The sequence below is a fragment of the Fonsecaea erecta genome, assembly GCF_001651985.1.
Source record: "Fonsecaea erecta strain CBS 125763 chromosome Unknown Scaff1, whole genome shotgun sequence".
Classification (NCBI taxonomy): Eukaryota; Fungi; Ascomycota; class Eurotiomycetes; order Chaetothyriales; family Herpotrichiellaceae; genus Fonsecaea; species Fonsecaea erecta.
The window spans coordinates 981314-996069 of record NW_017387244.1 but is presented as its reverse complement, the minus strand read 5'-3'; the positions used below and the strand labels follow the sequence as shown (position 1 = coordinate 996069).

The 14756-nt window shown below is 53.8% G+C and overlaps 5 protein-coding genes across 5 annotated transcripts; 3 read left to right on the top strand and 2 right to left on the bottom strand.

Annotated features, from left to right (window-relative positions):
• Positions 1-1170: 1170 nt before the first annotated feature.
• On the top strand, positions 1171-3363 carry AYL99_00339 (hypothetical protein; the record flags this gene model as incomplete). The annotated part of the gene is made up of 4 exons (XM_018831855.1): positions 1171-2056; positions 2110-2457; positions 2508-3058; positions 3124-3363. 4 exons carry the CDS (start codon positions 1171-1173, stop codon positions 3361-3363), a joined length of 2025 nt encoding a protein of 674 aa, XP_018697734.1.
• Positions 3364-5150: 1787 nt separating this feature from the next.
• On the bottom strand, positions 5151-5995 carry AYL99_00338 (hypothetical protein; the record flags this gene model as incomplete). The annotated part of the gene is made up of 2 exons (XM_018831854.1): positions 5151-5341; positions 5524-5995. The coding sequence occupies 2 exons, from the start codon at positions 5993-5995 to the stop codon at positions 5151-5153; spliced, it is 663 nt and encodes a 220-aa protein (XP_018697733.1).
• A 1282-nt stretch (positions 5996-7277) lies between these two features.
• Positions 7278-10193, top strand: AYL99_00337 (hypothetical protein; the record flags this gene model as incomplete). The annotated part of the gene is made up of 1 exon (XM_018831853.1): positions 7278-10193. The coding sequence occupies one exon, from the start codon at positions 7278-7280 to the stop codon at positions 10191-10193; it is 2916 nt and encodes a 971-aa protein (XP_018697732.1).
• A 1058-nt stretch (positions 10194-11251) lies between these two features.
• Positions 11252-12426, top strand: AYL99_00336 (adenosine deaminase; the record flags this gene model as incomplete). The annotated part of the gene is made up of 3 exons (XM_018831852.1): positions 11252-11321; positions 11442-11746; positions 11806-12426. The coding sequence occupies 3 exons, from the start codon at positions 11252-11254 to the stop codon at positions 12424-12426; spliced, it is 996 nt and encodes a 331-aa protein (XP_018697731.1).
• Positions 12427-13235: 809 nt separating this feature from the next.
• Positions 13236-14043, bottom strand: AYL99_00335 (hypothetical protein; the record flags this gene model as incomplete). Its single annotated transcript, XM_018831851.1, has 2 exons — positions 13236-13522; positions 13596-14043. The coding sequence occupies 2 exons, from the start codon at positions 14041-14043 to the stop codon at positions 13236-13238; spliced, it is 735 nt and encodes a 244-aa protein (XP_018697730.1).
• Positions 14044-14756: the final 713 nt, after the last annotated feature.

Sequence of the window (14756 nt, the reverse complement as noted above, 5' to 3'; positions counted from 1 at the left end):
CTGGGCCCGACGGCGACGGGGCCATCCGCTCACTTTGCCCAGATCGCTGTGAGACAGTATATAGTAGAATCTCAGAAATTGTCACGGTGCACCAGAGACGATTTGCCGTGGTGTGATGAGGAGGCGTTATTGGAGAGCCTCCGGATGGCTCAGGGTTGCCCACCCATTTGTCGCACGAGTTTGGGAGGCCAACGGAGGGCCTGATAAGCGACAATGGACTAGCAAGGCAAAGGCGCGTGGGTGCAAGACTTGGGCCCATCGCTCACCAATCCTGGGGCCCGGGGTGAAGAATAGACGCCAGTGACAAGAGCCGTGGCTTGAACCCGTGTCGAACGAGTGCTGGTGCTCGTCTTCGGCCCAAAGTGCTCGATAGTACCTACCTACACATGGTGGTGCAGCGAATGCTTGGATGATTCTAGAGACTTGCACGTAGCAGGAAAATCACCCACGTAAGGGTCTCGTTGGTGCATCCTGTGGAGGAGGACGGCCGTGGGCGGTGTTCCGGTTAAGGATCACAGCCCTGGGCCTGGTGTTGGGGCATGCGAATGGTGGTGTCATTCGCCCGTGGGCCGCCTATGATTCGGCCGGTTAACTAGTACGCAGTTCTCCATGGCGGGCGATGCCCAGAAACAGAATTGAACCCTTTCCTGCTTGCCCTGCAAACCTGAAGAAACGCTATGACTGGTGTGGCTAAGGGCACACTGGATCGCTGGGCACCCGTCAAAGTGCAAACCTCACTTCACACCTCAGTCTACATCATCGTCGTCCTCCACCCTCTGGCTCTTTCTCAACCTGACTGACACCCATTTTATTCTTCGTCATTTCTTCGAGTCCTTTTTTCCTCGTACCTCCCTATCGTCTCCGTTGAATTCAGCGAACATGAGCGTGGACCTACGACAATAGGCGTTTCCCGCCTGAAGTTGTGCATCTCCACGTTTTCACCCGATCCTCGAACACCGCCTCGACAACGACCTTCAGACGTTCGCCATCCCTTCTGTGATTCTCTCTCATCAACGACCATCGATCTTTCCCCCCTTTATACCGCCGCAGCCGCGTTTTCGAGACCAAAGACACGACCATTGACCCCTCCCGACCCTCGCATGTTGCTCGTTGCAGCCGGCAACATCTGGGTTGTCCAGCCACTCCCACGGAGAACAGGCCTGAAACATCATGTCTACACCCTCGATAGCAACCACCTTCTTGTCTGCTCAACATAGCCAGTATGGTTATGCTCATCAAAGCCTGTATTCGCCGAGCACCCACCCGTACCCCACTACCAACACACTACCTGCACCACAGCGGGTGAACACCTCGTTTCATTCGTATCCCGGCAGCCTCCAGTACCAGCGACCTCAGCCATCCCCAGGAACCCCCTACGGAGTACCGTCACACGGTTCTACTATGCCTCCGTCCCACTCGACCTCCACCGTTTCCGATGCTCATCACAAAAAACAGCCGGACTGGAATGAATTCTACAAGAACGGAGTCCCGAAAGAAATCATTGTCATCGATGACGACAGTCCTGGCCCTCACGCCCCGGGACACCCTCCGAATCGGCAGCAAATGGAGGATGCCGAGGGTTACATTTTGACTGCAGGTCGAAAAAGAAAAGTTGATAATGGAGGCTACGAGGTCGAATATGCAGACAGCCCGACATATTCGACGCACCCAGCCAAGTTTGATGCGACGTCGTCGTCCGCCTCTTATCATTCTGGTAACCGAACCACTTCTCTCCAGACCGTGACTGCGCCGACTTCACTCGAATCGTATGGCAGTAACACTGCCAGCAATAGCTATGAAGACGTCAGAACAGGAACGAAACGGAAACGTCAAGAGTCATATCAAAAAGAGACTCGGGCACAGGCAGCAAAGAGAAAACAACTAGAAGCTGTGCCAGACGCGTTTGCAGATTATGTTCCTCCTTCAAAACCTATACAAAAAGCCCCGGATGTTCACGTCACAATAATACGTGACACAGAAAGACATAAACATTTGAAAGTGGACGACGAAGATGGACATTACATCGTGACGCCTGGGACGAAACTTGCTGGCAGATGTGAGTATCAACCTTTTCCTATGACGTTTACCCTTTCTGACAATTTGCGATAGATGAGATTATCAAGATGCTTGGGCAAGGCACTTTTGGCAAAGTGGTCGAGGCTTTCGACTCGCGAAAGAAGACAAGATGCGCAGTCAAAATCATTCGATCTGTGCAGAAGTACCGCGACGCGTCTCGGATCGAGTTGCGTGTTCTCAAAACGCTCGCTTTGAACGACGCAGCCAACCGCAACAAGTGCATTCATTTACGAGATACGTTCGACTTTCGGAACCATATCTGTATAGTGACGGACCTCTTGGGACAGAGTGTGTTCGATTTTCTCAAAGGAAACGGCTTTGTACCATTCCCTAGTTCGCAGATTCAGAGCTTCGCCCGTCAATTATTTCACAGCGTCGCATGTGAGTCGCACACCCCTTCCTCATGAGAAGTCAATGCTGACCTAGCACAGTCCTACACGATCTGAACCTCGTCCACACAGATCTCAAACCAGAAAACATCTTGCTTGTTAACAATGCCTACCAAACTTTTACCTACAACCGCTCGATACCTTCATCGTCTCACACGACGTCAAGAACCGCTAAACAGCGCAGAGTCCTTTTGGACAGTGACATACGGCTAATAGACTTTGGCTCAGCCACCTTTGACGACGAATATCATTCCTCCGTGGTGTCGACCAGGCATTACAGAGCACCTGAGATTATTCTACAACTAGGATGGAGTTTCCCATGCGACATTTGGAGCATAGGGTGTATCATTGTCGAATTCTTCACGGGTGACGCATTATTCCAAACGCACGATAATCTCGAGCATTTGGCCATGATGGAAGCCGTGTGCAATGGCAAGATCGACCCCAAACTGGTCAAGCAAGTATGCTCGGGAGGTCGTGGAGCCAACGCAAACTCCGCCGCCAAGTTTTTCAACAGAGGGAGATTGGAATACCCGAACAACGAAACGTCAAAAGCATCGAGGAAATATGTCAAGGGAATGAAGCACCTTCCTGTACGTTTTGGGCTTCTTCCTACTGCCTTACCCTGGAGAGTATGCTGACTATTGTTCCCGCACAGGAATTCATACCGGCCACCAACTCTTTTAACCGACAGCTTCTTGATCTGTTACGAAGGATTTTCGTGTACGACCCGAAAGTTCGGATCACGGCCAAAGAAGCTCTCAAACATCCTTGGTTTAAAGAAGTCCTCGTTGATGACGGCACCGAAGCCGTTCGAATACGCGAGGAACGTGCTCAGGACAGCGCCGCTCAGCCTGGGGCTGGCCCAGATGCGAAACGGCCGCGAATGGATCAATAACAGGCGCGGACGTGTGTGCCACACTTGCACCTTCAGAGATGATTGTGTTAATGACGACGCTGCGGAGAAGCTGTAACTTCCACTCATGTAATCGCCTACCGCCCTGGTTTGATGCCACACATGTCGATTTGAGAGTGCGGACGATGCTAATGATTGACTGATCGGATTTGGAAACTGAACAACGAAAGTACATACTTGGGATACTGCTGCGGCGGCGGCGATTTAACTGGGGGGCGATTGAACTCGCTGCCGCACATCCTGCGCCCTCTGGGGTGGGAAAACTCGCTCAACCCGTTCTCGAAAAGTGTTTCACGGTCGAGTCACCCTTGTAGGAGAACTGTGGCCGAAAGATACGTTTGTTTGAAGGGTAGAAAATGGGGGTCAGAGTGGCGTTGAGCAGTCACTCGGCAGCACTGGGTGGCCTGCATGCATGTCTTTTCCCGGCCTGAAACGGAGTGAGAGGAAGGAGGAACGCCGTGTGCAAAGCACAGCTATTTGAACGGGAAATAAGATACGTGGAGGAGGTGCTAGACATGGGCATGATTCTGAGCCTGGCTTACATAGCGGCTTTACATAGCGATAGTGGCGGTGGCGGTTGTAGTGGTAGTGGTAGTGGTGGTGACAGCTCATCCCTACTGATAGTACACTATCTTTCCCGCTCCCTGGCAAGCAGAGTCAAGGAAACATTATATGGACCGAGCGGTAGACGAGAAGGGAGATGACAATTTACGGTCACAGAAAGCATCATGCCTCTCTCTCTCACACACACACACACACACAAGATTTTTTGCAGTTCTTGCTACCTGATGGTGATGGATGATTCTTCGCTTTTCTAAATACAGAGAAAGGTATGGCGCAAGCAACCCCAGCTTCGTCAGCTTTGAGAAAATCTAGTTACGTATGTGTGAGAGCACGCACAGCTGCGGTGTGTGTCCGTTCGCAAAAAAGCTCGAGGCGCACATGGCCAGGGAACACCCCGAAAGTCTTGCCCCATACAGAAAATCCCTCTCCCGACGCATGCCGTTGAACTGGCTGTTGTTTGTTTGTCGATCTTCTCCAGTTCGACTCCACCCTGGTTTGCAGCCTAGTTATGAGCAGGTGTTTTCAAGTGAAGGCTATTCCTCAAACCACCCTGCCGTGCGTGCCTGCCATGGCTTCATGGGACCAGAGACAAGGCAAGCTCCTGATCTCAGTACCAATATCGGTATGCACTCGATGACTCCCAATAAGTTGAGCAGCATGCGTGTGAGTGTGGTGGTTGGGGATACGAATAGGACGCCACCGCAGGAGAATGCTGGCGGTTGTTGCTGTAAAGAACAAGAGGCTCGTATCCTCTGGGATGCCTGGGAACGGAGTACTGTGAATATGCATGTTGATATGGGCAGGGATATTGAAGAGATGGCGGGGATTGGAGTACATAATATCTCTGCGTGTACGTATTCCAGGCACCGGCATCTGACTGCGGTCTTGGTGGATATTCAAACTGGGTAATAGGATAGAAGTTGGCAGCAGGCGAAGATGTCTCGTGCTGTCCTTGCACATTGGATTTCGCAACCGCTTGCTGAGTAGACTGCTCGTACATGTGGTCGGGTTGATTGTCCGGAACAGTAGTCTGCGGCCCAGGCCGGTGCCCTACCTGGAATTCCAATGGACCGGAGGAATCAAGCGGTGTTGGTGCTTGCTCGGCTCGTTGAAAGGATGACAAGCCTTGACGCTTGCATGATGGTACGGGGGAGGGTGGATTGTTCGGCGCCCTTCGCGAGATAGATGTCATAGCAGTCGTTTGACTAAGTCTGCTGGAGGCTGGGGGTGAGCTGATCGTCTTGATGGTTGGGAAATCTGACTGCAAAGTCCGGGGGGATGATGTCTCGGCTCGTTGGTTGGGACTGCACACTCTTTCGCACCATTCTGCGATTGCGGATTTGTAGTAAGAAGGAACTCCCGACGCACGCGAAGAGGAACGCTGCCCACTCTCTTGCTGAACGGCTTCAGTATCGTGATTCCCAACGATATTTGTGTGGCCCACTGTTCTGTTCGACGGCATGATGGATCGAGGCGGAGACGGGAAGTGGCGGGAACCTTGACGATTACTTTGGATACTGTACTGAGTAGCGATGGTTCTCGCACCCTTGGGCCGTATTGAAGAGACTGCTGGCATACGGAAGGCCCGCTGTGATGATTGGTCGCCTCCGTCAAAGGCCTTGGCGGCAACAGGTTTCGTGCTACTTCTCGTCCTCACTGACGGTGCCTGAGACGAAGGAACATCTCGTTGAGGCTTGCAGCCATCATTAGATTGGCCAGACCCGGCATGGGACCTTACGTTGCTTGCCCTGCCGACATCTGCAAAGTCATCCTCCGCATCTCGGGCTGCCTCTTCAGTCTCCTCTGCATGTGGTTCTTCTTCTTCATCTGTGCCAGTCGGGTTTGCTGTCCTGGTCCCTGCTATGCTGGAAGCATCATCTTCGATGGCTTTTTCATTCAGTGCTGCGGCTCGTACCCGATCTCGTCTATTCTTCCGAATGGCGTCGATCCGCCGGTACTCATCGGGCATGAGCATTTTGGCTAGACCAAACCAACCGCTTGAACGACTGTCGCCACCAGTCCAGCGAGGCCGCAGCCCTGGCTTCGCCATCTTCATGCAGATTGGTCAAGGGCCTAAAATCCGGTGGCTGGTCGGTAGAACAGCGAACTTAGGAAGGCGTTATAAAGCATGGCTGCTGCCAAATCTTCCACCGACCTAGTGATCTATTGAGTCAGTTGGATCTCAATGGCATGACTGAATGGCACTCGGACATGACTACAGCCCAGTAGATTCCTATTGTAGTCAGGGCTTGCGTCGTTGGGGTTGAGTGACTGCAGCACGAGAGAGTCAATGATAGCTATGTTTTCACTTGCCGTGTGAAGCCTGTTCTTTCGACTGAAAACCACAAGCACGTGTCACTGTGAAGCTTTGATTATCAATCTACTGCATGACAAAAAGAGGAGTCAGTCATTGTTTCGACAAGTGAATTGTCTCCGCGGGTGTCGGTGACGGAGGCAACATGAGAAGAACCCAAAGGAGAGCAAGATACTGTAAGTACTTCTCACATGGCGTTCTGGCAGTGCAGGAAACAAGCTTTTGATTAGAATTTAGAACCCGCAGACACAATCGGTCACTAAACTGATAGGCGGCTTGGCATCTGACGTGGGCAGGAGCACTTCCACAACCAGTACTCCGTACTCAGGTACTTTATGTACATTAAATGCCTACTACTTAGGCACTTAGGGTACCTATCTAGGTACGGGTATTATGAAATCTCTGGATAAGCCCCCCTAGAGCCCCCCTAGAGCCCCCAAGGTGCCCCCACGTGGTGGCGGATGTCTGTCCCCTTCTTCCTTGATTCCAACCGTTAACATGGCATTGATCCGCTCTTTCCCGGTGAGGCATCAATTTCAATTCGCCTCTCGCTCTCTCCGCAGCCAAAAATCCCTCTGCGCAGTTCGAATTCTCCCTTCAAAAGTCCATCATCCTCATCTCTAGTGTGCAAAGTCCATCCTTAACCCCCTGAAACTCTCCGTATCAAGGTTGCTGCCCGCTTATCAAACGTCCATGTCCTGAATCCTCGGCACCAATACCTGGTTCTCGACCCTCGCTAGACTTCAGCAGCGTCGTCCTGCAACCCAAGCCTTTTAGCCAGACTCCATATATCCATTATTGGAGCAAACCTTACTGGCTTCTATCATCATACCTAGCTCAGCAAACCAGCCTCACCTTGATCCCAATTCTTCCTCAGACGGTTCCTGACAGTAATAAGCACTGTATCTCAGCTCAGCACTGGCCGCCATCCTATATTATTACCCGAGCTCCCCTCCCCCGTACTCTAGCGAACAACCCACTTTCAGCTTACATGCCTTCATGAATCCGCCATCCAACGATGGAATCAGCCCATGCTCCTGGGACCGCCGACCTCACTTCCGCTCACGGCCCAGACGAAGGATGGTCTCCTTTAACAGATGGCTTCGGGGGGTTTGTTGACATTGGAACCCTCTCTGGCGACCGCGGCCAAACACCTCGACTCGAAACTGAACATCTGTACGGCGATGATCTGATCGGTGTCAGTATGAGTCGAGTGCAGACACACATGAGATCTCCGGAAACTCCTGTGGCCGAAAAAGCCAAAGCACTGAATCTCCCCGTTGAGTACTTTCGCCGAATCCTGGAACTGGCCGAAGAATCTGAGAACGCCAATGGAAGCGACGAAGCAAGCGACAGCCAGTCCAGCACGCCGCACGCCAGTCCGAGGCCACCCGCGCTCGACCAGGATGATGCCGAACGGTCTGCCTCTCCCGCGAGAAGTTTCTCACTCGATTCACCTTCGAAACACCACAGGAATTCCGTCGGTGCACCAGATCGTCCGTGTAATAGGACGGACCCATCCCAGACTTCAATGCCGGAAGATGCAGATCACCCTGCAAGGACAAACTGGGGGTACCAATTCCCACCGCACCCAGCCCGGGAACCACCTCCGCCGCCTCAAAACGATCAAAGCCCCCAACAGACTCGACAAGTTGAGAACGACGTCGCACACATTGACAGCCTCGAAGAAGAGCCCCAATCGCCGCAACCTCACCGATTGTCCGTCAGCAGGAACCTTCTCAGTGGGGTTGGAAGGGAGCGAAGGCGCAGTTTTTCGTCGGCTCCAACGGCGTTACTTTCCAATTTACGAAAGCTGTTACCGGACCTTCCATCTGGACACTTCAACAGGAGTTCCATTTCCCTCTCCTTTTTGCCATCGAGCAACGGAAATTCGGGGTCGCAGAGTCCTTCTGGCGGCCAGATGACACCAACTAACCGCACATTTCGATGGTCCCTTCGCGAACCGCCCCAAAGACGTAACACTGACGACACATCCGGCGTGCTGCAGCAACACCTTGTGCCTGCTCATGACCTCGCCACGGTTTCGCGGAGTCAGCTGGATGGCAATGTGGAATCATTGCTCTCACCCACCAGTCCGGCGTCCAACGTTAGCCGGGCACGTTCCAACTCCGAGGGATCTTTGTATATAAGAAGAAGGGTCTCGGGCGTATCGGCGTACGATGACATCAGCGCATTTGCCCACGTTACTGATATGGCCAATTCTCGATTCAAAGCCATCACCGACAGTTTCCAGAATTCAAGCCTGAAATTGCCCCGGCTACCGGCACTCCGACAAGTAGCGAAGCGACGGACGTCGCCCGACCGAGTGAACGGAGGAATTTCTCGCGAAATCGACGACACGAGCGGCGATGGACGAGAACAGGCCTCTCCGCACGCTTCGGTCAGGAAAATACGGAATGCCGCCAAAGGGGTCGAGGTGGAAACTCCGCAGCAGCGAGCCCATCCGATACTGTCACGCGCTCTTTCCAAGACCACCGGTGATCTCGTTATTTTGGGCGGTTACAGAGGATCAATTTTGAGATCAGCGCAACCTCCTCATCGACAACTCTGGGTCCCCATCAAAGTTGGACTGAACATGCGCAAGGTAGATCTGGAAGTGGGTTTGACGCGGGAGGATGAAGAACGCATGGAACAGACCATCATCCCATCGGGTATTCTTTCGCATATCGGTCCGATCGATATCTGTCGAAGACTGCTCAAACATATGAAAAAATGCCCCAACACACGTGAGAATAAACTCCGAGTGCACGACTGGGGCTATGATTGGCGACTGTCCCCGGATCTTCTCAGTGGAAAATTGATCAAGTTTTTGGAGTCACTGGAGTGCAATCGCCCGGAGACACCTCCCGAGAAACGAGGTGCCACCGTTGTCGCACACAGTCTGGGGGGTTTGATCACACGACACGCTGTCAACCAACGGCCCGAGCTTTTTGCGGGTGTGGTCTACGCCGGCGTTCCGCAGCACTGTGTCAATATTTTGGGCCCGTTGCGGAATGGGGACGATGTGCTTCTCAGTTCTCGCGTCCTCACGGCGCAGGTCAATTTCACCCTTCGAACGAGCTACGCGCTTCTTCCGGAGGACGGTCGCTGCTTCATCCAGAAACACACGAACAAGAGGTACGATCTGGACTTCTTCGATCCGCATGTCTGGGACGAGTACCACCTGTCTCCCTGCATCAACCCGCCGTTACCCCGCAGCCTCCGCGAGAAAGAAGATCGTAGGAAGAGTATTATTGGAGCTCTTTCCGAAAGCATTTCGGGGTCCAACAAGCGTTCATCCTGGTTCGGGGGCCAAGATCCCCCGGGCCAGCCCTCCCAGCAAACAGATCCTCGAGAAGCTCTTGAAGAAGCACACCAGCATGCCGTCGACAAGGTCCTCGAGGCGGGTCAGGACGTGGAAGGTAATGCAGAAGGGATGGTTGGACCATCAATGAAACAATCTCATCACCGAACCTCCATTGCCACTGCTGTGACGATTCCGAAAGACCTCGCAGAAGACTACCTGGATCGCACGCTCGCGGAGGTGTCGGTCTTTAAACAGCAGTTGAAGTTCAATCCCAGCCACCAGGAGAACAATGTTTACCCACCGCACGCGTTTATCTTTGGCAAGACGGTGCCTACGGTGTACGGGGCCCGAGTCGCCAATAGGGAGGCGATCAAGTACACTGATGCATTCGATGACCTGGCGTTTGCTGCTGGAGACGGAGTGGTGCTTGCGAGTGCGGCACAGCTCCCAGAAGGTTACCGATGTGTCAAAGGGGGGCGAGTGGAGAGTGACCGGGGTCATGTGGGCATCATGGGCGACCTCGAAGGGATGGGGCGGTGTCTGGAGGCAGTGGTCGATGCCAGGGCTAAGGGCGTTGGGCTGGGAGAGTCATATGCTCGTCACGCCAGAGACTCGAGTGACTCATGAGGGGATGACAACGATGGCGGATGGGTGTGCATTTTGGATACTTCGATACCTAGCGTTTCTGCTTACTTGTACGGATTCACAGGTCCACATGGCTGCTGATTTGAGGGATGTTGAATAAGATATGGCTTGACATGGTCCCCTGCCATTTCCGGGCGAGGCTGTAGAGATCAGGGGCATCGATACAAGTGTGTGCATCTCAGGACGAAGTCACAAGGCCGAAAGAATGCTCCAATGCATCCACACTGAGTGGGCATAGTCCCATCTCACTCAACTTCCAGTTCTGCAGTCCAAGGGAAGAAGAGAGCTATTTTTTAAGCTATCGGTGAGAACGAATGTGTAGGCCAAACCGGGATATTGTAGGCGACAAGGCACTTTATCTGTGACTAGCTAACGACGGTATTATGGATTATGTATGATATTCGGTCTCGATAAGCATTCTCCAGTGTCCTTCCCCTACGTCATTTTTCTCTAAGCACAGCTAAGCACTGCCGATCCAGTCGGGTGCTTAGGGACCAGGATGCCCCTAATACTACGTATGTAGTTCCCAGCTCGTCACCCCGCAATCACGACGGTGGGAGGCGCAAGAGGAAGAAAAAATAAATAAAAATTGATCTCAATAAGCTACGCTAAGGAGTGTAAACCGTTGTACACCTATTATTGTGGCCCGGAGCTCACCGATCGATGAGAAGATAAGTAGGTACAGCAGGTAATACTCCGTCATCATATTAATACTTATCAGTACATAATATAATACCTAGTAGGTACCTACCCAAGACCAGGCTCGCTCTCTCTTTTTTTTCCGCCTTCTCTGCGATACATTAATTTTGCCTTTGTACTTGGACGGGCATACGGGCTGAGGACGGACGGTGATTGAGGCAATACCACTACCACTAACACTACCACTATCCACACCAGGAGATCTTCCCAGGCTCAAAAACAAAAAGGGGGATTGGAAAATAGGTGACTGACTGATCCCATCAATACACACAAGAGGAACAAGAGGAGGAATTCCCGAAAAGAAAGGCATCGATCTCTCTCCCTGTCCAACTCACGACAAAATGTGTCAAGGACCTATGCACGAGTTCCTCCAGGCGCTGCCCAAGTGCGAGCACCACATGCATCTCGAAGGTGAGCGGATGGATGGATGGATGGATGGATGGGTGGATGGCCTCATTTTTCTTTCCTCTTCGCTCTCTCCATAAGCCTTGGGATCATCCGCATATACTAACATGGTATGGCATGGCACAGGCTCCCTCGAGCCCTCCCTCCTGTTCGACCTGGCCTCACGAAACAAGATCGCGCTGCCCTCGCCCGCCGAGGACCCGGCGTTCGCTTCCGTCGACACCCTGCTGGCCCGCTACCGGCGCTTCACGTCGCTCGACGACTTCCTGCACTACTACTTCATCGGCATGTCGGTGCTGGTGACGCGGGCCGACTTCGAGGCCCTGGCCTACGAGTACTTCCGGCGCGCCCACCGCGACGGCGTCGTGCACGCTGAGGTCTTCTTCGACCCGCAGGCCCACACGTCGCGCGGCGTTGCGTACGGCGACGTCGTCGACGGCTTCACGGCCGCGCGGTCCCGCGCGGCCGCGACTTCGCCATCTCTTCCGAGCTCATCGTCTGCGTGCTGCGCCACCTGCCCGTCGACGACGGCGCCCGCATGTACCGCGAGGCGCTGCCGCACCTGGAGGCCGGCGTCATAAAGGGCCTGGGCCTGTCGTCCACCGAGAAGGGCAACCCGCCGCACCTGTATCGGGACATCTACGCGGACGCGCAGCGCCGGGGGTTCAACCGCACGGCCCACGCCGGCGAGGAGGCCGGCGTCGACTACATGGCGTCGGCGCTGCACGACCTGGCCGTGACGCGGGTCGACCACGGCATCAAGCTGCCCGAGGACGCGGCGGTCATGGCGCTGTTCGCCCAGCGCCGCGTCATGGTGACCATGTGCCCGCTGTCCAACGTCGAGCTGCGCTGCGTGCGCCGAGTCGCCGACCTGCCCGTGCGCACCTACCTGGACCACGGCGTGCCCTTTAGCATCAACAGCGACGACCCGGCCTACTTTGGTGGCTACGTGCTCGACAACCACTGCGCCGTGCAGGACGCCTTTGCGCTGGACAAGGCCGACTGGGCGACCATCGTGGGCCACGCCATCGACGGCAGCTGGTGCGACGACGAGAGGAAGGCCGAGTTGCGGAAACACCTCGCCGACGTCATGGTGAAGTTTCAAGACTAGAAGAGAGCCGTCCCCTCCTTCCTTCCCCCTCCCGAGACGTGACGAAGTGAATACTCAAAAAAGGGGAGAATGAATGCGGGGAGAATGAATGGCTCGGAAACCAGGGAACCAACCCAACCACCCTCCACCCCCCGGAAAGGACAAAACCAAAAAACACACTTCGTTTCCGGTGTTCATGATGCATGTAGTATGTACTGTATGTACTAACTAATTAACCCAGGAGGTAGGGTCCTTCCTGTCTCTCTCTCTCACAGTCTCGATCTAGAGGGCGGGAACACGGAGGAGGGTGTCAGCCGAGATGCATCATCATCCATACTAGAAACAGCGACAATAGGGGAGGGGGAACATGTGGACACAGAGAAGATGGATTCGAGGTCGAAAGCAGAGCCGGGGGCCGGGGCCCGTGGACATCACTGTGTGTGCACAACAATAGAGAGAGAAAGAGAGAAAGAAAGACAGAAAAAAAGGTGGTGGGTGGCCTGCGTCCATGTATGCATGTATGTATGCATGTTGTCTGGCGGATGGCGAGCAAACTGCTGAGAGCTTTGAGATATTCATTATCTGCGCAAGCTCGCTGGAAGGGAAGGGAGGAATCTGATGAATCTTTGGGCCATTTCCTTTTCTTCTGTCTTCTTTTCGAAGTTCTCTCTCTCTCTATATCTTGGGGCATTGCCCTTCCTTTGGCATCATGCCGAGACGGCAGTCCTCATCTCTCTCTCTTTTTGTCCCCTGTTTTCTCTCTCTGGCAACCTCTTTCTGAATTTTGAAAGAACATGGCTCACTTCTGTATGGTTTTTTTTTGCATGTACTTACTTCTGCACGTACTTGTCGCCGATGCCCCTCTGGACCGCCGGTCGCGCGGCAATCCGGTCAACCCACTTGAGCAGGTGCGGGAAGGGCTTCATTTCCTCCGCGCTGAAACCGCTCCGCTCCCAGCCCTTCACCCACGGCCATGTCTTAATGTCCGCCACCGTGTACTTGCCCTTGCCCGGGCCGGCAAGGTAGTCGCGCGGTTCGCCCGTGAACTGGCCCGACAGGCGGATTTCCAGCACGCCGTACACGCGGAGGGTCTCGTTCTTGTAGCGGTTGATGGCGTCTTTGAAACGTTCAGGGTCCGCGTCAGCAAGGCCGAGACGAAAGGGCAGGCACAGGTGAGTGTCATCACTTACAGGGAATCTTCTCGGGCGCCGCCCGCGAAAAGTGGTTCACTTGTCCCTGATACGGGGCACCTCCACCGTGCCAGAAGAACATCCACTGCAGCACCACGTTTCGTTCCAACTCGTCTTTGAAGCCGAACTTGTCCTCTTTGTCCGCAAACTTCAACAAATACAACAGCTGGGCACTCGTCTCGATGACGGGGAAGGGAGGGGATTGCCCGTTGTCGATGAGCACGGGGATACGGCCGTTGGGGTTCAGCCGGAGGAACCACTCCTTCTTCTGCTCATTGGTCATGATGTTGATCAGGGTCGTGGTCCACGTGGTGCCGTAGGCGTCGGCGAGTTCTTCGAGCATGATCTGCGTGGCCTGGCCGTTGGGGGTGTTTTGGGTGATGAGGTGCAGACCCTTGGCCTGGGACACCTCGGCGGGCGTATCCGCGATGTAGAGGTTGTTGGACATTTTCGGGAAGTCAGGATCCGCAGGGATCTGGCCGGGAGGAGCGAGGTAGGGGGAGGAGGGATTTGTTGATATACGAACGAAGACGGTTAGGAGGGGAGCAGGAGCTGGTGGTTCTTGAATAGAAAACGACAGGATCCGAAGGAGGTCCTCAGCATAGGAAGAAAGGAGAGAGGGAAAAAGTAATCACAAAGGAGCGACTCCCAATTATATCTAATGAGCGGATGGCGCAATGCAGGCCCGTGTCAATCCATCAATGTACTGATGCTGTCTCGCGGTTTTCAATTAGTAATGTGTCGCGGGCTGGAGAGGGGCAGTACCTCGTATACCGCACTCATTCAATGACGACATTACGTTTCACGTGACTCCCCTCCTGGTGCTCCTAGTGGTATTACTGCAGTGGTCCTAGTGGCTGTTAGGTGACCAATTAGCAACTTCTCGTTATCCACTAAACTGTCTCGCTGTATCTCTCGAGCGAGTTAATGGGGAAGTTCAGGCTTTCCAGACGCAGGCCTTAGACATTTCTAGTACCGTACCGGCACCTGGCCACGCACTAACAGATAGATTATCGAGTCATCGCATTACCATAACACGGCTTTCAGAGCCTCGGAGGAACATGTCGACGTCCATGCGCGTGGAATACCATTGTTCCATTCCACCGCTTCCTCCCACATAGTCCTTGCCCCTCCCAAAAAGCGAGTTCCCCTCGACAAAAG